At 36.3% G+C, this 24,265-nt stretch overlaps 1 protein-coding gene across 20 annotated transcripts in view; it reads right to left on the reverse strand.

Moving 5' to 3' along the window:
* Positions 1-3,534: 3,534 nt before the first annotated feature.
* Positions 3,535-24,265, reverse strand: part of MIA2 (MIA SH3 domain ER export factor 2) — a 139,044-nt gene continuing 118,313 nt past the window's right edge. For 14 of the 20 annotated variants that reach the window (XM_056810984.1, XM_056810983.1, XM_056810985.1 and 11 more), the window contains 5 exons: positions 22,975-23,103; positions 18,332-18,475; positions 7,622-7,680; positions 6,122-6,356; positions 3,535-3,871 (listed from right to left, as the gene is read on the reverse strand). In XM_056810984.1, coding sequence (XP_056666962.1) covers positions 3,705-3,871; positions 6,122-6,356; positions 7,622-7,680; positions 18,332-18,475; positions 22,975-23,103 — 734 coding nt within the window. In that variant the 3' untranslated portion in view covers positions 3,535-3,704. The remainder of the gene's footprint in view (positions 3,872-6,121; positions 6,357-7,621; positions 7,681-18,331; positions 18,476-22,974; positions 23,104-24,265) is intronic. The other 6 variants (XM_056810987.1, XM_007473168.3, XM_056810986.1 and 3 more) reach the window with 1 other exon arrangement.

Raw genomic sequence — 24,265 nt, forward strand, 5'->3', positions numbered from 1 at the left:
TAAATACTTGTAAACTAAAAAAAAAAAGCAGTTGTTTCATCACCCTCTGTTCAGATTGGGGTGGGTGTTGCTAGATAAATGAGAAGGGCAGAGCACAGGCATGAATGGAAAGGGTATATTACAGACCCGTCACCAACAGGTGTCACCTATGTTAGACGGAGGCCTTCAGACCAGAGCCTAGAAGCCAGTCTCCACACCCTGAAAGCACCAGACTGAACAATCAAAAGCCCTCCCCTTTGGGTTCAGGAACAGTGGAGGAATTCTGCTAATGCCTCCCACTGAAGTTATTTATGGGGCCTGTCAACACCTGTCAGACATACGCCGAACTACTAGATTGGCACCGTGCCAGGAACAGCAGAGTTGGATTAGTCTACTGCCAATTTAGACCTTGCAGTGGTGATGCTGTGCATGCTAGGCACAAGACCGTAGGATTCCCCTAAGGACAAGGCAGCTGGCTATTTCTGACCCATTGAGCCCCAGTGTAAGTCAAAAGCACATTCCTGAACCTGTCTCCAGCTGGCAAAATGGCACCCTCCTAAGGGTTGTCTGGTGGTTTCCAAAATAGCACTAACTAGTGAAGACTTAACCCAGTAACAACAACCATCGTTTTTGGACCTGATTCTAGCTAACTCTTCAATTGACCACTTGGCCTCAGGTGTTGTGTTTCCTCTGAAGGCTCTACCCAGCCTGGTACAGCTCAGGTCCCCCTCGATGGCAGCAGGCTTCCTTGCCTCTGGGATAGAGCCTGGGAGACCAAAGGGCCTTGTTATTGGTAGGTGTCTTACTTCCTAACAGAAGAGGGGAAGGTTTGGAAACTCACTATCTAATTGTGTTGTCATTTCCGTCATGCATGACTGTGATCCCATTTAGCCCCTCCAAAGAGACTTCTAAGGGGGAAAAAGATTTCAGGGAGGCAGGAAAAATGCTGAGAGGGTTGAAGTACAACAATTAAACTTAGAGCCTTGAAATAAGTTACAGGAAAGAAACGTGTGACCTCTTAGGCACTTTACTACAGATGACCCTGACATAATGAATTGTTGACTGTGCCAGAATTGTCTGTGCTGTGGCCTTGACATTCCCCATCCATTTACTAAGGCTGATAAAATATCCAAGTGTAGCTGTTGGGTGCTGCACAAGGATTTCCTGGAACAGGTACTATTTTGTTTAAAAAAAGGGGGGCGGGGATCTTCATTGCCTCAGAACCACAGAATTTCAGAGTTGGAAGGAACCTGTTTGCATTTAATTCAACCCATACCTTAAAATGTATCTGGCAAATGTTTAGAAATCCTCAGGAATGGGGAACCCACTACTTTCTAAGGTGGCTCATTCCAGTCTTGGATAGATCCATTAGTTTTTCTTCCCACCATGCTTAAATTTGCCTTTGTAGCCTTCATCTACTCATTCATTCTAGTTCTGCTCTCTGGGGCCAAGAAAATATTTCTTTAACATGAAGTTCTTCAAATACCTAGTAACAGGCAGGATGTTCATTTTCCTTTTGGGCTAAACATTCCTCTATCCTTTCAGCCTTGAGGTCACCATCCTGACTGACCTCTAGACATGCTCCAGCTCATAAATGTCATAAAACAAGAGAGGTATTCAGAATCACCCACCATCCTGAAAGGGCAAAGGGCAGTGGAGCTATCGGCTCCCTGATTTTGGACAGTCCTGACTAAAGATCACAATAGCTTTTAACTGTTAACTTGTATTGAGCCTGCAGTCCACTCCCCCTTCCCAATCTTTTTCAGATGACCTCACACATATAATACATATAAAATTCTTTTTATTTTAACCCAATTTGTCCCCATTAAATTTCTTATTTGATTCAGCTGAATTCTAGCATGTCAGTATCTTTTTGAACCTGGAATTTCATCTAGAACACTTGATTTTAGAGAAATATTAAAGTAGGCATGTGTGCCAGTAATTCTCGATCTAAAATGGTATGGGGGAAAGGACTTTGGATTTGGAGTAAAAAAATCTAGATTCAAAACCCCAAATAGGTTACTTGGTGCTTAATTACCTTGAATAAATTACTTAAACTCACCAGTCTCCAGTGCAAAGCGATCAGGGTTGTAGGTGGACTAGACGACCTCCAAGCCCAAATCTATAATACTATGACCTCAGGAAGTTGAATGGCTGAAATGTGAATATTTTTCACAAGGGATCATTCCAGACTACTGGAAGAATTAGAGGGACTGAAGACTGCCTGTTCCATTTGGGGGCATTTTTCTTTACATAGGACCAAAATCTGTCTCTTTGGAATTTGTAATGGTCCTTGTTCTTCCCAAATATCATTGTATCATGTGCATAAATGAGGGTAAAATCAGAGCTCAGGTGTCAGCCAATACATTTTCTAAAGGATTTTATGAACACTTGCTTTCATTCAACAAAAACATATCCAGAACTTACCATGTAGAGAGCACTGTGCTAGGTGCCAGGGGAATAAGTGACATTTTATTTAACATGAGATGGTTTCCTGCCCTCCTGGACCTCATAGTAGGACATCTTAGGATAACCACTCAAGAGAATTGTTATGATACTCATTAAATTTATTGAGTGCCTTTTCTTTAAGAAGCATACTTATAGAAAAGAGGCTTACCCGAGGCAGATAAAAGTTTCCTTAGCTCCTTCCCTGTTTTGCTTGAATAAAGGCTTTAGATTCAGTATTACATTAAAGATAGTTCTAGTTATTAATAGTTGAAAATAGTTGATCGGTGCCTGAGTTATAGAGAATTCCAAATCCTGAACTTCTTCATGAAGCAATATTTCATGACTAAACTTATAGAATCTTAAGAATTGGAGAAGCTAGAAAATATTTAGTCCAACCTTCTCCCAAAAATATGTAACTCCTCATATCTTACATACATCAGTCCTATTCTTTTTTGAAATATGAACAATTTCAATTTGAAAAACTTATGTGGGGCCAGCTGGGTGGCTCAGGAGATTGGCCTAAAGATGGGAGGCCCTGGGTTAAAATCTGACCTCAGTCACTTCCTAGCTTTGTGACCCTGGGCAAGTCACTTAACCCCCATTGCCTCACCCTTACCACTCTTTTGCCTTGGAACCAATACACAGTATTGATTCTAAGATGTAAGACAAGGGTTTCTAATTTAAAAAAAAAAACCAAACAACTTAATTTTATTGCTTTGGATCACTTATTTATGTGCCAAGAAGATACCTTTGTTGTTATATCAGAATTAATGTAACTCGCATAATGAGCCCTGTAGAAGAGTAAAACTAATGATTTAAATATTAATATTTTCAATGCCAAACAAATCTTTTAAACCAATTGAAATTTATTATTTTAGGGTAAACATCAAGTTACTTTCACCTTAGTCTTATAACCACAATAAACCAAACCCTCAGCACACAGGAATAGCCTTAGCAATTTCAAATGTTTCCTGATGCTGAACTGATCACTTTAAAACTTGTGTATTAATTTAGTTTGGATTATGGTGTCCTGGTTAACCAACTTAAAATGAAAAGTTTCAATGTATAAGGAGTGTTTGTACAATGAGAAATCATTTATTCATAAAATTCAACTTAAATCATCTTTATTTACAAAACCGTATGTTGAAAATTATTATTCCATCAAGCTTCAATTTGAGCAACAATAAAACCAGTAAAGTAATAGCAGTTACTTAAACTGAAAATGAGATGATTAAAAAATACATCATAAATTACTTTTGGTTAAACAAAAAACCCTGTCAAATTTCTTGCTGTGGTTCTCGATGATCAGCAGAAGGCTCATTTGAAGGCTGAATCAACCCTGAAGATTGCTCATTTCTACTTTCAGGATGTGGAGGTGGTGGGAAAAATCCATCTCTTGAGGGAAGATATTGAGGAAAGGACCTGGGCGGATAAACACTTCTCACTGTTTAAAGAGATTGGCAGAAGATATGTTTTAGCCACTGCATCTTACTTAAGCCATTGGTTTAATAGTATTTCAATACATACTTGTTAAAATGACCACAAGTATCTCTGACACTAGAATAATTACAGTGTGGTGATATGCATATGCCTTACACATGGTAGGAGCATTATAAACGTTGATTGAAATTGGATTGACTTAACCAATGATTTCCTGAAACAATGAAATTTATACACAATCTTATATGCAATTACACAGACATATCAATCATTTTCAGACCCCAAAATTTGATTTTTTCATATGGCTATTAATCACACAATTAACCTACTGTCTGTCATGTACCTGACTTAGACTGGAGATGCCCTTTCCTGGTCTTTCAGGAAACAATCTTTAGTCATCTCAAGACTATCAATAAATGCTCCAAATAAAACTGGTTTTACTTATTAACACCTTGTAATTGTGATTTATACTGTATAAATCTAGAGTCACGAATGGAAATGTCAGTAAGAATTTATTAAAGTCACTTCATAATATTTTTAAAAAATACTCTTCATCTATGCCAGGCCTGCTAAGCATGAATGTTCCCCAAGGCTGTTCTGGACCCTCTTCTTCATCTCTTTATTTACACTCATTTGGTGATCTCACCAGCTCCCATATTTGCAATCATTTCTATACTGATGATTTCCAAATTTCTATATCCACTGCTAATCTCTGGGATCCAGGAGAGAGCTCACTAACTGCAGCATGTCCAGTGGAATTCATTATCTTTCCCTTCCTAGGCTACCCTGGTAACAAACTTCTGTTTCTGCTGAGAGCACCATCATCCTCCCTGTCACCCAGGCTCTCGATCTAAATGTCAGGCTTGACTCCTCAACTCATGAGTATCCCTCACATCCAATCTGTTTGCCCAGTCTTGCCATTTCTACAACATCTTCATGGCATCTCTCATCTAAGTCTTCATCTCTCTACTCATCCAGGTACTACCCTATTCCAAGCCCTAATCAACTCCTTTTCTAACATTCTAATTGTCCCCTTACCTTGCCCTTGAGATCTACCCCAAGCTTTTGTACTGGTTCCTGTAATGCTAGATTTTTTTCCCTACTTTAAATCTTTACCTTCTGTCTTAGAATCAGTACTAAGTATTGATTCCAAGGCAAAAGAGCCACAAGGGCTAGGCAATTGGGATAAAGTGACCTGTCCAGAGTCACACAGTTAGGAATGCCAGATTTTCCTTCCCTCCACCCTCTAGGTTCTCTGGTTACAGTGATGGCGAACCTTTTGGAATGCCCAAACTATCACCCTCCAGTCACATGGGAGCCCCTCCCTAGTGTGTCATTTCACACAAGGGAGGAAGTGCTCCCATTGGGCTGCCAGGGAGAGGGGTAGGAGAAGTGAGGAATGTCCTCGGGCTTGGTGAAGAGGAGGGGAGCAGCCCCTTCCAGTACATGTAATGTAAGTTTACCAACACAGTCAGGCTTCCTTCAAGCTCATGCACTGCTTTCTACAGGAAGCCTATCCTGGTTCCCCTCCTTCCCTGCCGCTCAGGACCTGAGACTAACTTCCAATTTATAAATTTTATGTATATTATTACTTGCAAGTTGCTTTTCCTATTTGAATGTTAGAGTTCCTTGAGGGCAAGGAGTGTTTGGTTTATAAGTGCTTAAAATTTGTTGACTACCTCACAAAAGTACTTCAATAAAACTTAGCAAATTATTTAGTACAAAACATGACCCAACAACAAACTTTCAGATTTGATCTTAAAAACAACCTTATCCTGTAAATCATCCTCATTAAACAATACATTTTCAGTATCAAAATACATGTTATATTTATTTTCTTCAGTAACCAAAATAATAAGTATCTATTCAAACATTTTTACTTTCAAACTGAGAGTGTTGTAAAGGTAAATGATCAATTAATCAGTCTGGTATCAATCAAATACTGGTATACAAATACGAAGAAGGAAACAACCACTGCCCTCAAATTTATATTCTAATAGGGATTTAAATACGAGGATATAGTAAATAAATATTTTTAAAAATACAAATTATTTATCAAACTACAAAGTATACAGAAATTCTAGCATTAAAGTGAAGTTAGTTTTCTAAATTCACGGGAGTAATGGTAAATTCAAAATCAATACCAGAGAAACAAAAACTATAGAACCACACACAGTGAATATTTAACAAATATTGAAAAAGTGGACATATGCTTTCCTCTTCAAAACCAACATAAATAAAACAAGTTACCTACTTGATAATTGAGGATGTGGTGGACCAGGGAAATTCCTTGCTGGAAAGTAGCCCCTAGGAGGTCCATACATACTTCCAGGAGGAGGAGGTGTAATGGGAGGTCCTCTTCTCATTTTTGATCCTCTTGGATCCACTGGCAACAGAGGACCTCGGACTAAAGGAAGAGGTGGTGGAACAAAGCCAGGGCCAGCTACTTCACTTTGAGGTGCGAGAGATGGGTCAGGCATATTTAAATTCTGTTAATAATGACAAATGACAAACTACAGTGACAGAAAAAGTAACAAAGTTTACCTATTCTTTTTCTTTGCCTTTCTCTAAGCCACAGATCTTCAGAGTGGGGGTAGTGATATAACCCCAAGGAGAATGTTGAAGACTTTTGAGGACTTTTCCCCCCCTCCCATCATTGGTCTTTAAAGTAGCTGACTGGGTATGGGCCCTTCTGGAAGGTTGTAATTATAATCTAACTTGATCAAGGCACCAGTAGCAACTGCAAAATCCTACTGCCTCCTTGTGGATTATGAGCCTTGGGAAAGTGGCAATGAATAATCCCTTGTACTGATTTTCATTTTTCAAAGAAAAGGAGGGGGTAGCAACAGGATGAGCAGCTATGGATTACTTATAATTGATTACTCAGCCCCCTCCCCTGTCCTCTCCTGAACTTCCCTACTTCCCAGACATAACCCAGGTTCTCAAACTCCTTGTCCTTACTCAACTCAACTGAAACTGCTCTCTTTTCTCTCTCTCTCTCACCCCCCTTCAGAAAAACATTGTCACACTACTTGTCAAAGTGATTTTCCTAAAATCAATGTTTGCCAATATTTCTCTCCTACTCCATAAACTCTAGTTCTTTACTAATTCTAGAATCAATATTATTCCATCTTTATCTCACCCTTTAAAAATTTCTTCTTTGTATAAGTCTTAAATGTAATTATTAATATAGTATATCATATATCATATATACAGTCTAAATATAGTTTATAAGTATAATTATGATTAATGTTCAAAATTTTATTTCCTAACAAGGTACATGATTAGAAAAACAAAATTAAAAACCCCAACAGTTTTGAGAAGCCACTCTCTGAGACATTCTGAATAAATGTCTGTTATTCTAAAATATCTCCCAAGATTTCACAACTTTTCCTGATAATATACTCTGTAGCTCTTTCTTGGCTTTCATGAATACTTTGTTAACTAAACAGAAAAAAGCTTTAGTCAAACAAAGTGATATATTACCTAAAAAGAGAACATATAATTATAGTGCAAGGGAACCAAGAAGCAATATTCATCCAAAGAAAAATGCAAAAGGAAGTTAAAGTTCACTTAACTAGTAACCTAGCCCAAACCCCAAATATATAAGTAGAAAATTCCTAACATAGACCAGAAGATATGAACACAGTTGTAATTATAAGTAGAAGGTACATTATAAATTCTTCCAAATCAAAGTACCATTTAGGAGATTAATGGGATGCTGAATTTTAGGATAAATTGTTTTAGTACTTACGCCAAAATCATCTTTGGTATCATTCCTGTTGGATTCCATTTCTGAGGATACCACCTCATCTAGAAATAGTTAAACAATAATTAATACATTATAGCTTTTAATCATTATTTTCATAATTTCACTCTCTAAAAGATATTCCCAAAAAGCAATTTTATTCTCCTGTCTGTCAGACATATACATGTCTGTATATGCCAATGTGGTAGTAGCACATATTCTGTTATGAAACAAGGAACTTTCAAGCACACTAGGAAAACAAACAAAAAACTAGATGGATGGAGTGGGATGTGGGTGCAGTGATTCTTCCAATGACTTCAGGCAATCCTGCTACTGAAGAGTCAAAGAAAGCTATATAATCTTGGTGGGAAGTTTCTCTTAACCTTTAAAACATTCCTCCTACACTGTGTACTACAGACTACCAACCACAAATTTGGGAATTCTTCTGAAAAAAAAAATCTACCTAGTGGATACAATCTTCTTTGGTTCAGAGTTTTCTTTTCTGATATTCATTGTTTTTCAAGGTTGAATTCAAACATTAATTTTAAAAGCACTGCTGGAGGCAAACTAAGAAGACACTTCTGCCTAAAATGGCAGATAATCATGTAAGTAAGCACAGTGAATCTTAATCATCAGGGATCTACTCACAAGAATGAGATCATACTAATTAATTAATATTTGCTAATGTTCTTCTATTCCTATCTCCATGGTATTTTCTGATTTCTAGAGAGCTCACTATGCTTATATCAGCATATCTGAGGGCAAAGCAAAGAAAGAGATGACAGCAAAAGGGCAAAGACAGCAAGCAGGGAGGGCTCACATCAGAGTGGCTGAGGGCTAACACTGATGCTAACAGAGAAGAGTGCATGGAATGATAAAGATCAACAGCTGGAGACTCAATGAAAGAACTTATAAGCTCATAGGAAAAAACACAGTGCCTCAGAGTTCAAACAGATTAGATACAGCTGCTGTTAATACTGGGCCCTTGCACCTAGAAACAGGCTTCTCTTAGTACTCAGCCCCATTCCCCCCTTCCCCCTTAAAACAAAAAGAATAAGTCTTCCAGACAAAATGAATTTTCTGGTTAAAAAAACAACAACTAAATAAACACACACCTGACTGAGGTATATTTTTATTTATCAAGAATTATTACCATTCTGCTGTCTCCTCAAGGCATGGGGGTAGCTCAGGGTTCTTGAAGGCCGTACCAGCAGAGAGCAGTATCTGGCAGGTTCTGCCATGCTGGTAAGGCTTCAAGGCTGGTACCAGCAACAGACCATAGTCTGCTTTCCAAAGAATCTCCCAGCTAATTACACAAAAGCTTACCACTAGTGGGCTGATCTTGAAATGAAGAAAGTACAAAATGGCCTGTATGCAGCCTCCTTCTGTTGTGATAGAGATTAAGTAGTATGCTAAATCCAAGATTCTAGTCCAATGACCAAGGTGTGTATATACTACTGGAGGACCTAAACTGTACTATCTTGACATTTCTGCTATAAATGAAGCCAGAAAACAAAAGGAAACCACAACTAGAAATTAAAACAGAAAGATGGCTCACTGATCCTCTTTGAATAGTCTGGCAAAAGATTTGGCAGAATTGATTTTTATCATGCATCCAAACATAGGAAATGCAAAAAAATCTTTCCTAAAAGATAAATGAAGTCTGGCTAACTGATATTAACAGGAATTACACCTATGGGCCCTCTGGGTGACAATATTAGAAACTCTAACCTCCCAGCATTAAGAAGCCTACAGTATTGAGTGAAATAAATCATCTGACCCAGTGGGTCCTCCTAGCCACAGAACAGGAATTGGAGGAAGGAATCTAGGAGGGTACTCTACTTTTCAGTTTAATGTAGAACTATCTGATGCTCTCGGAATTTACTTTCAACAAAAGAATTATGTCATATTTGTGCAAACATATTGCAAGATGACATCATGTTCCAATCTTCCCTATAATTTCTATCAGGATGAGAATATTTTATTCTTTATTTTATTCTAGCTTATTTCCTAGACCAAAGCACTGGTCTAAGCAAAGCTTCCTTTTCTGGAGCAAGGACAGCAGTTTAGTAATATTTAAATTTCAAAAGTTTCTGAGAACCTAACTATAAGTAAAAAGAGTCTTGTTAAGGTTGACAACAAAGCAAATAATGAAGCAGAATAGAACTGTCAATGAAGAGAGATACAGTAACACTTCAGTCATTCAGAGGTCAGAATTCCAGCAACCTCCAACTGCTGGAAGGTAGCCCTGAACCTAAACCAAGATGCCTCTGGACATCCGAAAATATGTTCACAAAGTCTTAGCACTCATACCAAGTCTCTTCCTTCATAGCTTACCGGCTGCCTTGACACTCAGATAACCTAAAATTGCTTATAAGATTAGTTTTCCAGGGCACAGGAAAATTAGAAATTAAAAAACTCTAACAGAAGAGGGAAGAAGTGGATGAGAAGATCTGTTATAGGCAGACAGACAAAAATGGAAGTGACCAGCTGACTTCAAGAGACAAAAAAGCTCTCTAGTATAACAGACTATCTTCATAAAATTAAATTATGTTTCATATACTGTTTTAAGTAGGAAATAAGTATGTAGGAATTTTAGAAAATCATTTGCTTTCAAGCTTTGGTTAATCTGAATGATTATTAAGAAATACCTCATTCCTTTAAGTTGCTGCTGATAAATGATGTATTTATGTATAATATGTATGCATATTACTATGCGAGATTCAGTAAAAGGGTATGAGACTTGAAGTAAAGAAATCCTGAGTTCTAATCACAATTCCTAACATGGATACTTGGTCAGTTAACTTCTGTATCTCAGTTTCTCATATACAAGATGCAGCTAATAATACCTAGAGTCCTTGCTTCACGGGATTACTATAAAAATCTGAAGGGGTTATTTAGGTAGAATGCAAACGTCATATAAATATCAATTCTTATAAGCATTTTCCTGCTTTTTTCACTATGAAAAAAAAGAAGAGGTTCTCTCCATTCAGGTAAGTGCTACAAAATCCTTGTAGAATATCCTTTCTTTTCCTATAGCTGAGAAAATCTCCTTTTGTTAACTGAATGACCTCAAAAGGTCTTATTTGTTCCAACAATGAACCAAAACTAACAGGAAACCTGATTGAGTCAAAGCTTTCATGAGATCCAAAAGAAATGAGTCACTAAAACTCAGGAAGGAGAGAATGTTGAGAAAGAGAGGGCTGTCGATGTTAAATGCAACAAAGTCACGAAGGATAACAATGGAGAAAAAAGCCATTAAATTGGGCAATTAGAAGATCACTGATAACTTTGGGCCCCTTTAAACTTTAAAGCTTTATGATTCTGTAGGGGGCAGGTAGATGGCTCAGTGTATTTTGAGAGCCAGGCCCAGAGATGGTTCAAATCTGGCCTTGGACACTTCCTAGTTGTGTGACCCAGGTAAGACACTTAACCCTTATTGCCTAGTCCTTATCATTCTTCTGCCTTGGAACCAATACACAATATTGATTCTAAGATAAGGGTTTTTTTTTTAAAATATATTTTATTTGATCATTTCCAGGCATTATTTGTTAAAGACATAGATCATTTTCTTTTCCTCCCCCCCCCTCACCCCCCATAGCCGACGCGTAAGTCCACTGGGCATTAGATGTTTTCTTGATTTGAACCCATTGCTTTGTTGATAGTATTTGCATTAGAGTGTTCATTTAGAGTCTATCCTCTGTCATGTCCCCTCAACCTCTGTATTCAGGCAGTTGCTTTTTCTCGGTGTTTCCACTCCCATAGTTTACTAAGATAAGGGTTTAAAAAAAAAAAAGCTTTCTTTATGATGCTGTGAACAACTATAATAGTCAGTTTAAAGGGTGTGAGGACAAAATAAAAGGTATTAGCCATGAGAACCCACAGAAACTTCAATTAACCTGAGGAACTACATATAAGCCAACAAGTATTAGAGGAAAGGGATGGAAAAGAACTGGAAAAAATATCCATCACTTTATGTATTAATAGTTCTAATCCACCTAAATACTAACCAGTTAAATTTAGATCTTAACACAAAGCATGAGAGTATAGTTTAATCTGGAAGACTGAAACATTTACCTAGGATATTGGGTTTCTAGAATAAAATGAATACAGAAAGTTTTTCACCTTGCTTTTCACAATTGTTAACAGTATTAAAAGATTCTGTTTTAAAAAATCAGTCAGAGTAATTGAGCTTACCACCCCAAACCACATCCTTGACCTTGCATTTGTTATCGAATTAAGTCAATAAAAAGTCTTATAAATAGGTTATGATTAAAGAACTAGCTTTCCACATGTGCATTTCTTCACTGGTGCCAACGTTGGTATGGCATTTCTACTTTGTTGTTTAAAGTATATTCAATACATAGCATTTTTTATCAGATAAAAAGATAAAACTAGGAAGGCTGAAGTGTGGAAATCAAAATGACTGTCTTCTTAGGAATTTCCTTATTTTTATTTGAGGGGTTATCTAATGACCTCTTTACATCCATTTCTAAACTATTTTGTTGTATTTTTTCTCTATTTTGTAGATCCATGCAATTTCAGCCATTAATGGTTCATGTGATTGGTATAATTAAACAGTGAATAGATAGACAAGAGTACTTCTGAAGTAGTGCTGGAGACTAGTGACAAGAGAACATCAAGACAAAAAAGACTATTACTGCTAATGTTTAGATGGTAAATTCTTGATGTAAATTCAAGCTTAAGTGTTTTTGAAGGGGTAATCTGTTAGAAAAGAAAAGGAAACATCAAGAAAAATAGCTCCACTGTTGTAGCTTGCCAATGGGAGAGACCTCCAAAAGAAACTTATGAACACTGCTGGGGAGCATAGCATGCCAGGTCATCCAACTACTTGTGGCTTCTCCTAAGAGTTTATGTAAGAGGTGCACAGATGGAGACTAGCGCAATGACTGGAATGAGAAAAAGGAAAGGGAGTTTAGGCTGTAGAAATTCCTTGCCTTGAAGATGTAAGTGTTAGGGAAGGCAAGGAACAGCAAAAGCCAGAAGCCTTCTTAATGGGTCAGAGCAGAAGGCAGCAGCAATAGTGGGGAGAGAGGAAGGGAGTGGGAAGGAATGTAGGGAAGTGTGAAACCAAGGCTGGAAGGCCACCGTGGTGCTGAAAGGGAGCAATGAAGGCTCAGCAAGTAGAGAAAGGGGTAGATCCCTCCTACTGCAGCGAGAAGTAACTTACATTCTACTGGGAGGATACGATATGTATATACAGAAATATAAGAATTTGAAGTGGAAAGGACCACTAAAAACTGGAGAATAAGGAAAGGCTACAGTTAGGGTGGCATCTGGACTGAATCTTAAAGGAAACTAGAGATTCTAAAAGGCAGAATTAAGATGAGTCCACAAAAGACAAGGAGATAGGAAATGGGTTGATGAACTAGAGAAATAGAAGATCAGTTGGATTTTTCAATAGAAAGAATTCAAAAAGGGGTAGGGAATATGATCAGCAAGGTAGGTGTCTTTAAAAGTTAGACTTAGAATATGTTTTCCCCTGGAGGTGGGAAGGAACTGAAGATTTCTTAGCACTGGAGTCACCCCCTGTAACTTGGGAGTATTACTTGGTAATTGGGACAAGAATAGATGGGAGTGGAGTGAAGAGAATGAGAAAAGGGGCCCAAATTAGAGGCAATTTCAATAGTCCAGGTGAGAAAGGATGAAGACCTGGACTAGGGCTGTGTGGGGGAGGGAATAACAACAACCAAAATCTGTATAGCACTTTAAAGTTTGCGACTTCATTTGATCAAAACAATAAGCATTTGTTAATAAGCACTTATCTTGTGGCAAGGACTGTGCTAGGCCACAAGGCCTAGAGAAAATACTACTCTGTCCTCCCTCCTGTCCATGAGGGTGCAAGTGCTGCCTTACAAGAGGACCCCACACCATTATAATAGCCCAGTCACTGTTCCTGTCACTACTACCCAAGAGGGACAAACATCCCCTGGGGGCCTACATTTCAGGTTATTACAACAAGCATTAAGTGAGGAAGTCCATGCAAAGCAGAGACCTTCTCCTCTGTGTTTATCATTTCAGACTCATCCCCCAAAGTTTAGCAAACACTCACCTCCTCTTTCTTTGCCCATTTCTGTAATACTGAATCTCAGACTAATGAAAACCAACTCAACCCCCTACCCCAAGTTTGCCTACTCTCCCATCACTACTGACTTCAACACTTCCCCCAAGATGTCTGACCTCAGAAATGCCCTCCCCCTTTTCCACTCTGGTCTCTGGAACTCCATCACAATCAAGAAACTTCCTTTCACTTTAGAACTCTTCCTCTCATAGTTCTATGTTTGGGCCTTCAGCATGGCTTTGTTCCTCCTAACTGCCCCCAAGGCTTTCTTTTCCAGTTCTGGTTGTGTATCCATCCCCATCCCCAAAATCAGTGGTTCTAGTACAGGAGATTGGAAAGTATTCCTCCCAACTGCCACTCTGTTAAGATTAAAATTAGTTTCTAGTAATAAAAAGTATTATAATTTTAGAGGTTTATTAAAGGTTAAGAAATAAAGAAAATACAAAATAAGAAAGCATGTGCCTAGGAGGGTCGAAAGGCCCATTCAATTTCACTTACACTACATCTTGAGAGACCCGTGTGCTTGGAAGCAGAAGCAGGAAGAGAGAGAGCCTGGAGTCAGAGTCCATTTAAAAACCCCTCTCTCCTCGCAGCCCAGGTGATGACCTCACCTGGGATTATGGGGAACTCTGGGAGCTACCAAAGACTCCTGGGAATTGAAGTCCGGGGTTCACATCTCCATTTTTACAACTCCCAAAGTTTCATTCTGCCATTAAAAACCTCTCCTTTGAAGTCCAATTTATTATCCAATACAGATGTTGGTGACCGTAACCGTGAAAATGTGGTTTTCCAAGACTGAGTTGCCAAAACTGTAAAGGTTTCAGCCAAACTGTAAAGATAATTTTTAGTGTCTTCATTTAAAATCTAAAATTAAGTGGTCACCATGGGAAAATTCCCAAACATGAAAATACCCATGTCAGCTGGGTTTTATGGAGATTTTAATTAAGATAAATGAAGGAATTAAGGGAAGGAGAGAAAGAGAAAATAGTAGAAAGGGCCTAGGGCAAATGGCCTAGGCCTGAGCCTAAGGGAAAATGAGTCACTCTTTATCACTCACCACAAGATCATCTTCAAGCAAGCTCCAAACCTCTGAATTCCAATTCCAACTAACTTCCAAACTGAACTGAATTCTCCTTTTAAAGAAATTTTCTCTTATGTCACCTCCCCTAAATTTTCACATCTACCAATCACAGTAGACGCTTTTTCCCAGGACTATCCATTCTTAGTTCTCATCTTCTTTGGTTCTCACCTTCTCTGGTTAGACTAAAACTTCACACCTCTTTTGTTAAGTTTGCCTTTTGTAAGTTGCTTGACCTTCTAGTGATTAATTTAACTTTTATAGGTACTTAGCACCCTTTTGTATTAGATCTAAAAATAGACCACCTAGCTTAAGGGTTTGGCTTCACTATAAGGTATGAGTTAGGGATTTTTCATTGTTTAATCAAGAGTTTTCAACTTTATCTTCCCCTAAGGCACTGTCTGAGTAGAGTGGAGTAATTTTAAAAGTTCTCAATACATTCCTGATCAAGTACCTCCATTGTTAAAAATGGGGAATAGCTTAATCAAATCTTCTGAAGTAGAGTCTGAGTAGTTTTAAGATTCACATGACTTATCTATCAATTCCCAGGATACTTTCTTCCACCCTCATTAATAAATCCAGTGCTGGCCCTATGACAGCCCTCTTCACTCCACATCCTGACCCCACTCTAGGGGATTTTAACATTGTCATGTCGCTGTTCCTTCAGATTGCATAATTTCTCCATCTATTCAACTCTCAGGACCTCTCCTCCACTATGCTTCAGCCACACCCAGATGGCTGACCTTGACATCACCTCTGAGTGCCTCAATTCCATGATCAAAAACTCTTCGGTTTCTTTATCAGACCACAATCTTCTATCATTCTATCTTTCTCTCTGCTACACGCCTCCCAAATCCATTGTTTGTCTTCACTGTGACCCTGAAGTATTTTTTGTCCCACCTTTACCCCTACTCTGATTCAATTCTCTTCCCATCCCAAATTCAACCCCCCAATCAATCAGTTTAAACTTTTAATAGGTTCTAATACTTTGACCTCTTGTTTTAATTCTACTTATGCCTCACCAAATCCCAACCTTGGATTATGCCCAGCATCAGTTTACTCATTTGATCCTAAATAGCGCCAGAGAAAATCTTGCAACTATCCTGACTGGATCCACTACAAATTAATGTTACCTAATCTTAACTTGGTCCTCAATCAGCAAGAGAATTCTTTTACTGATCCCTTATAGGAAGATAAGGAGGAAGGATTTGTAAAGTACCTACACTATGTGTTAGGCATGATTACACATCTCTCATTTGATCCTTACAGCAAAAACTGTGAAAATGAAAGTTTATTTTTAATCCTATTTTGTTAAGATTCAATCAAGCTATATTTAACATTCTGCTTCACTCTTCCTTACCCCCTGCAAGTTTACTCAGCTAACTTCAGGTCACTTCAGTCACAATTCTATTCTTGGAACTTGTACCTCCACCCTAACTTTGTACCTTTACCCTGAAACTTGTACTTCTACAATTCTATAATTTCGCCTACCACCCACATTTCAGGGAGACAACATAAAAATTAAGTTGATTCACTGAAAGCTGCTATGGTTGTGCCCAAATTCCTCTATTCATCTTATTTATGGTTAAAGAGGTTTCAGAAGAGGACATCCAAATGATGTAATGTAAAACTGATGTTAAGAGTTTTTTTATTTTCTAGCTAATCAGAAGAAACGAATTACTCAAGGTTTTGCTGCCATCCTATTAATCACTAAAAGCATTCCTTGGTTTTTTGTGGCTATTGAGTTTTGGGGTGTGTTTTTTTTAAAATAAATTTAAGGTTTATGGCAATCCTGCATCAAGCAAGTTTACTGGTATCCCAATGGATGTGCTCTCATCATGTCTCTATATCACATATGGGTAATTCTTGCAATATTTCAAACTTTTTCATTATTCTTATATTTGGTATGACAATTTATGATCAACTATCTCTGATGTTACTACTGTAATTGTTCTGCATGAACATCACCCATATAAGACAGTGAACTTAATAAATAGATAATTTTTTTGTGTGTTCTGACTGTTCTACCAACCAGCCATTCCTCTACCTCTTGGGCCTTTCTATTCCCTGATACACAAAAATACTGAAATCTGGCCAATTAATAGCCTCTAAGTGTTTGAGTGAAAGGAAGAGTCAAGATGTGGCAAACTTCATTCCTGTCTTATTTTAAGAAATTACCACAGCCACCCCATTCTGATCAGCAAGCAGCCAATAACACTGAGACAAGATCCTCAACCAACAAAAAGATTATGACTTGCTAAAGTCATAATTGGTTGGCATTTGTTAGCAAAAAAGCATTATTAAATTAAAGTTCGTAATTTGTTTTTTTAAGACATAAGACTATTGCACACTTAACAGATAATATATAGTGTAAATGGAACGTTTATATGCACAGAAAACTAAGAAATTTGTGACTTGCTTTATTGTGATATTGATTTTATTTGTAGTGGTCTGGAACTGAACTTATCTCTGAAGTAGGCCTGTATAAAAAGACTATCAGCCCTCACTCAGAGTTTTTGGTCATTGAGAGGCCATTAACATCATTTATTAGCAAACACTAGCCTTGCAACAAAACACCATATAAACACAAGGAAGTGATGCAGAAACAAGATGCTGGCTGACTTTGGATCTCTGGGGCTTGTAAGCAATATAATCTAATCTCTGAAAGATAGAAAAATAAATTAAGGGTAGGGAAAGGGTAAGGTTATGAATTTGTTTTCATACAGCCAGCTAGAGGCTAAACAAGAGTTCTAAACTTTTGTAAGCATGCCAGAATTTATAGAAGGATAAAAGTTTATAATTTTACAGCAGTTGAAATACTAACATCAATATAAAAGCAAGTTTTACATAACAATCAAAAATACAAAAGACTGAAGGAAGAGACCCTGTATGAAAAAACTGGGGGAAATTCAGTGAATTCAGAACTGTATCCAATGGATCATGTTTGGAACTTTGGAATTTGTAAGAGCTATTTCCCAAGATAAATGATTAAAGGAAATAAAGAAGTAATCTTCAAAAGAAGAAATACAAAAATATTAATAACCATATAAAATAATTTCACTATGCTACCTAGCTGCCCCCAAAAGTATATTTTTAATAAAATATTTTTGTGTGTAAATATACTTTACATAACAACTGTGTCCCTAAAATATTATATCCAAACTTCTGGATTTCAGGTCACAGGCTTTTGTAGTTGAAACAAGTCTTAACAGTCTACTCTTTTAAATTTACATCTGAGGATGCTGAGGCAGACAGGTTGAATTATGCAAAGAATCACAGTGTCAGAACAAAAACCAACACTAAGGGAATTTGATTCCCACGAGTGTTCTTTACACTACAATACACAGTCATCTCAAATAATCTTATAAAGACTCAATGATTTCAAGGAATGTTGTGTGAATCCTTTTAGTCAAGAAAGACCTGTCATGTAGACAATCACAATTTATCTTATTGTTTTTGTTCTTTTTTCCCTCCCAATTGGTACCAGTACCTTCTAATGAGGTAACAAGTTCACTCTAATGGCTTCTTAGACTTTCAGTTGGACAACTTTACATACCTGAATGAGGAATAGTCATTCTACGATCTCTATCCCATGGAGGTGACAGGGATCCAGTATCTGAAGATGCTCTGTGGGGATCAGATAATTCTCCTCTCTCATTGGCATTCTGATAATCCAGAGGATGCCCTGGTCCTCTTGAACCTAAAAAGAAAAATAAATTAAATGCTTCGTGTAAATACAAAAAGTGAGTTCTACAGAATCCTATAGAATACAGTGGACTTCCATGGAAAGGTATACTAAATAAATAAATTTTGAGTTGTTAGGACAACTAGAAAAAAAATTTATAAGGTATGGAAACTTGTATCTATATACCAATTTTCAGGGCGCTATTTTGTACTATTATTTTTTCAAAGCTGCTTAAGTAAAATCAATGTACAAATTCAAATTACAAAGCTATTTGAAGTTTTAAAAAATGAAATTACAAAGTAAAGATTTCTATAAAAATAAAATATTCCCCGTTTAAGGTATGGATATATAAAAATAGTGAGACTGGTCTTGTGAAATTTGCTAACCTTGGGAGGCTCCATAACATATTATATAAGTTAATGCTATTTTTCCTTAAAATATTTTTGGAATTCCTCTTTAGAAGGAACTGTATGTGCCACACAAGAAAATCATAGAAGCAAAGGATTCAAATTTATCTCTTTTATAGTTAGTCACATACTTTTCCTCCCCTCTCCCCCTCCAAAAATATTACCAACCCACCTTATTCACCAGACTTGATTCCAAATGACTTTTGGTTGTTTCCAAAAATCAAATCCAACCTCAACGATTTGAGGCCATTCAAAAAGAAAATGTTTCAATCAAAGGCAGCACTGTTGGAATAAAGGTAGGAACCTCCTACACTACCTATTATGAAGTGGTTAAGACTTATTTGGTATGTTTATAAAATTACAAGTCAAATACTTTGGTAAAATATATTCTATTTAACCTCAAAGTCTATTGTAAAAATTCAAGTTAAATTTTTTATGTTCTAACAGAAATGCTGAGAAGTAGGAAAGTATGGTAGCTACAGGATTATTCTTATAGTCAGGTAGAACTAGATTTAGGTCTGCTTCTGACATATACTAGCTGAATAAGGCACTTAATTCTCAGTGCCTCAAGGTACTTTCTCAGACTAAGTTATAGGAGTTCACTGTCCCAATTAAATTACAAGAAAGGAGTGGGAAAAAGGAGTAAGGAGGCATCCACTGGGGAATGACTGAATAGTACACAAATGTAACAGAATATTACTTTGCCATAAGAAATGATGAAAGTGGTTTCAGAGAAACCTAGGGAGATTTTCATGAACCAACACAGAGTGAAGTGAGAATAACCAGTAGAAAAATCTGTACAATAACTACAATAATGCAAAGAAAAACAACTTTGAAAGACCTAAGAACTATAATTAATGTAATTACCATCCCCCATTCTAGAGTACTGATGATGAACTACACCAGAGATGTGCTAGAGGTCAGCTCAGGCCAGAAGAGCCAACTGGTCATTTTTCAATGTGAGTATTTATAGCTCAGAAATCAGCAAGCACTACATCTCAGAGCTTGAATTATTTTTTTGGTTGATTATCTAGACTTAAGAAACTGATGGGAAAAAAAGTTAATAATGTAGATTACACTTAAAGTGTATCCTGTGTATACTTCCCAGAGAGCTGTTATTAACATTTACCAGCACACTACTGTATGCTTCTCCTGACAGAGAGGGAGGTAATATACTCAAGGTGCAGAATATAACATCTATTTTGGGGAAAATAGGAATTTATTGGGCTTGACTATGAATATCTTTTTCAAAGGTTTTACTTTTCTTTTTAATTGGTAGGAGTAGAGGTGAGGTCAGGGTAAGGGAGAGAGAAAAACAGAACTTTTTTTAAATGCAAAGAGAAGGGAAGTCATGAACAATTCAGTCAAATAGGGCAGCTTTGAAAGTAAAACACTGAATATACTGTATGATAAACTTAGAAAGAAAAGTAAGCACTATGTAGTAGAGATTCAATTTCATGTACATTCATCTCATTCTATAATGTATATGGAAATATTAATTTTATTTCTTGTTAAAACATGAGTCCTGTATTTTGTCAAAGACCTCTAAATCTACAGCTATAATCGTGTGATTTTTATTTTTTTATTAATAGTATACTTCTGTTAACAATTTTTCTAATATTGAACCAATCTTGCATATATTCATGGTATAAACTAACTTGGTCATAATGTGCAATCTTTTAAACATTATCTTATAATCTCTTCACTAATTAATATATGTTCAATATTTTTATGATGATACTGACTAGAGACAATTAACCTACAAGTTTTTCCTCCTTTGTTTAGGTATTAGGATATTTGTCTCAAAAAAGGAATTTGATAGCATCCTTGCTTTCTTTCATTTTCTATACCTTTTCTGTAATACTATAATTAAAGGTTCTTTGAGTATTTGATAACATTTACCTGTAACTCCATCTGGGCCTTAAAGATTTTTGTTTTTTCCTTTTGGGAATTCCTCTACTGTTCAATTTCTTTTTCTGAAATTAGGTTACTTCAATATTCTATTCTCTACTTTTGGGAAATATTTATTTATTTCATCTATTTTATATTTATTGGCATGTAGTTGGGAAAAATAATTTTTAGTCATTTCCTTTATTGTATCTTCAGTTGTAAATTTTCTTTTTAGCAATCGCCAATTTGATTTCCCTCTTTTTAAAACTGGATGAACTACTGGTGTGTCTACTGTATTAAGAGTTTAAAGTAGCTTCTAGTTTTATTTATAATTCAATGTTTTGTTTTGCATTTTATTTCTTTTCTTTGATTTTTAGATTTTCTTTTTTAAATGATACGTTGTTTTTCAATATGTTGCTTTTCAATTTCTGTTTCATGCCTTATCCATTGATTTGTTCTGTTCTCTTTTGTTGATGGGTTTAACATCATTAACATTAACAATTTTTTCTTGAGGACTTCTCTGATTGCATTCCCATAAGTTTTAGTAAACTGTCTTATTGTTGTCATTTTCTCTAATGAAATTATCTATTGATTTTTAATAATGTTCTTTTCCCCATCATTCTTTAGGATAACCTGTAGTTTAGAATTAACTAGTTGAGTCTTTTTCTAAAGTTAAAACTAAAAAAGCTGAAAATTGTATGTTTAAACATTTGGCTACTAATGTATAAGAAAAAATATATAAATATGCACACATGCAAATATTTCTAAAGCAATTAAGTATTAAGTGCCTACAATATGCCAGGAACTAAATGTATCTTATCCTTGTTGAAATGCCAAGCCCCAAATTCTTACCTTCATCCAAAAAAAAAGACAAAAATAAAATAGGTAATAAGACAAAGTAAAAGGAAGGAAAGGTACTTCACCAGTTCTTTAGATGGAAACCAAGAATAGAAATGTTATATTTAGGAGGAATTTTTAAGGTAAATTGATAAGAACTAAAAAAGGGTTTTAGTCCTTTTCAACCTTACCTGTAATTTTTGTGGTTATTATAACACCTAATAATAAAAACTCATACAAGTAATCTTTAGAATTTGTATTATAAAAGTTATTTAAGGAGGAGAGAAATCAAAGGTACTTATTGATTTTTTCATTCTAAATATTCAGTTCATTACAGGCAGTCCACAATTTACTGTCAGTCAACTTCCAGCAATCTGTATTCATAGCATTCAACCAATTTTACCCATGTTAATATATATAGTACTTTTAGCAGACAAATTTACATATCCCAGTAGCTGGTCTTCTGATAGGCTCCAAGTTAAAGCCCTCCCTGGTCCACCTACCTAAGAGACTCTTAGCCCCTCCCTATGCCCTGCCCAGTAAGGTTATTTTGATGTATTTTAAAGGCATGTATGCATTGTGCAATATTAGGGCACAAGATAAAACTATCAGTGTTGACAGCATGGCAATTTAAGAAAGCAGATGTTTTCAAGGCACAAAATGAAAAAAACCTCACAACTAATCCACACTTATGCTTATCAAAGGAGGGCAAAATACACATACACACACACACACACACACACACACACACACACACACACACACACACACACCCCTCCCTTTATAACACAAACAAGTGACTCTAAATTTTCTCAACACTCCTTAAGGATGCCTGTCAAATATCTTCAGGGAAATCCTCTTGATTTCCATGACTCTATAATGAAAGTACTTATCTCATTTGTTGACAGTAAAAAAAAAAAAGCAATAATTATGGTGAGGATAAAAATTCTACATAGTATACTATAATACTACATCATCACATTAAAAACAAATTTATATGATTGGCTACTATGTTTCCCTGCTTAATAATACTCCAGGATGCTTTATACTATTGAACATATAGCATTTATAATTGACTAAAACTGATGGTTAAAAAATATTTCTAGAAATAGTTTTGTGGTCATTTCCATAATAAATAGAGACTGAAGACCCTTGATCAGGAGTGTAACTTTTTCACATAACCTTGTTCTAATGGGAAAATAAGATTCAACTCATGTCATTTAGACTTAATGGCCCTTTTCCCAAGAATATAACCCACTGTAAATTATAGGACTGCCTGTACTTTCCAAATATTTATATTACAGTTCATTTTTTAGGATAAGTTGGGATGAAGAAAGGAATGGAAAAATCCAGAGTAATAAACATGTTTAAGCAATATACCTCTTCCTCCTCCCCCTGGAAGCAAAGGTGAAAGTCTGAGTGGACCCTCCAACAAAGTTGGAGGGGAGAGAAAAGCTCTCATTTCTGGTGAAGGCCGACCCATTGGTGAGGGTCCATATGGGGAATGCTCTGGAATAATTAAAACAACATATTTAAATTCAGTTTCAATAACTACACTGGATACAGGTAGAATCTCATTTTAATGAGTACCATTTAAAACATTTATTCCATATAATAAAGAGATTTTTATGTCCTAGTCGAAAGATACTGCTTTGCTAATATGGATATAATGATTTCTAAATGAAAAATCCCATTCTCTTCAAGTTCCTGTCCATTTAATGATGAATCTATTTAAGAAATGTTATAATTTAAGTAAAAATTATTTGAATACCTGTTCTTTAGTATTGTATTAGTGATGTTTTAGAGATTTATTTTTGAGAAATTTAATGATTTTTTTTTGGCGGCTGATCTAACTCCAACTACTGGAAATTGTAAAATGACAGGGCTCAGTTCTGCTGAGACAAGGTCTGAAAAACCATGAGTTGTTTTAGGGAGATTTTAGGTTTTGATGGTAGAAAATTAATTCAAGCACTAGGACTTGTTTATTCTGTATTACCTGGTCTGGTAATAGAGCACTGATTTGGAGATAGAAGACCAAGTTCAAATCTTACCTCTGACACTACTAGTATTACAAAAATGAGGCTCTCTTGAGTCTCAGTTTTTCTATCTGAAAATTAGAGATAATACCTGTATGACCGACTTCAAAGGGTTCAAATGCGACAATGTATTTAAAGCACTTTGCAAACAAAATCTTTTATACATATTAATTAATAATATTGTTATTGAGGGCAGCTCGGTGGCTCAGTGGATTGAGAACCAGGACTAGAGATGGAAGGTCCTAGGCTCAAATTTGGCCAGACACTTCCTAGCTGTGTGACCATGGGCAAGTCACTTAACCCCCATTGCCTAGCCCTTACCACTCTTCTGTCTTGGAACCAATACATAGTATTGATTCTAAGATAGAAGGTAAAGATTAAAAATAATAACAATATTACTAGTTTAGTCGGTAACTCATAAAATAACCTGGCAGTTAGTGTTACCTAATGGAACCTAACCAGAGTTTTAATAGTTTACAAATCTAAATGGCTCAAGGAATTATTCTTTATCCCTCCCCCCAAAAAGGGAAAAATAGCAATACTCTAAAACATCACAAATACCAGACTTTAAAAAGCATATCAAATTGTATTAGCAATGTCTTGTATCATATTCCAATTGAGTTAAAAGCAGAAGG

The sequence above is a fragment of the Monodelphis domestica genome, chromosome 1 (genome assembly GCF_027887165.1).
Source record: "Monodelphis domestica isolate mMonDom1 chromosome 1, mMonDom1.pri, whole genome shotgun sequence".
Taxonomy (NCBI): Eukaryota; Metazoa; Chordata; class Mammalia; order Didelphimorphia; family Didelphidae; genus Monodelphis; species Monodelphis domestica.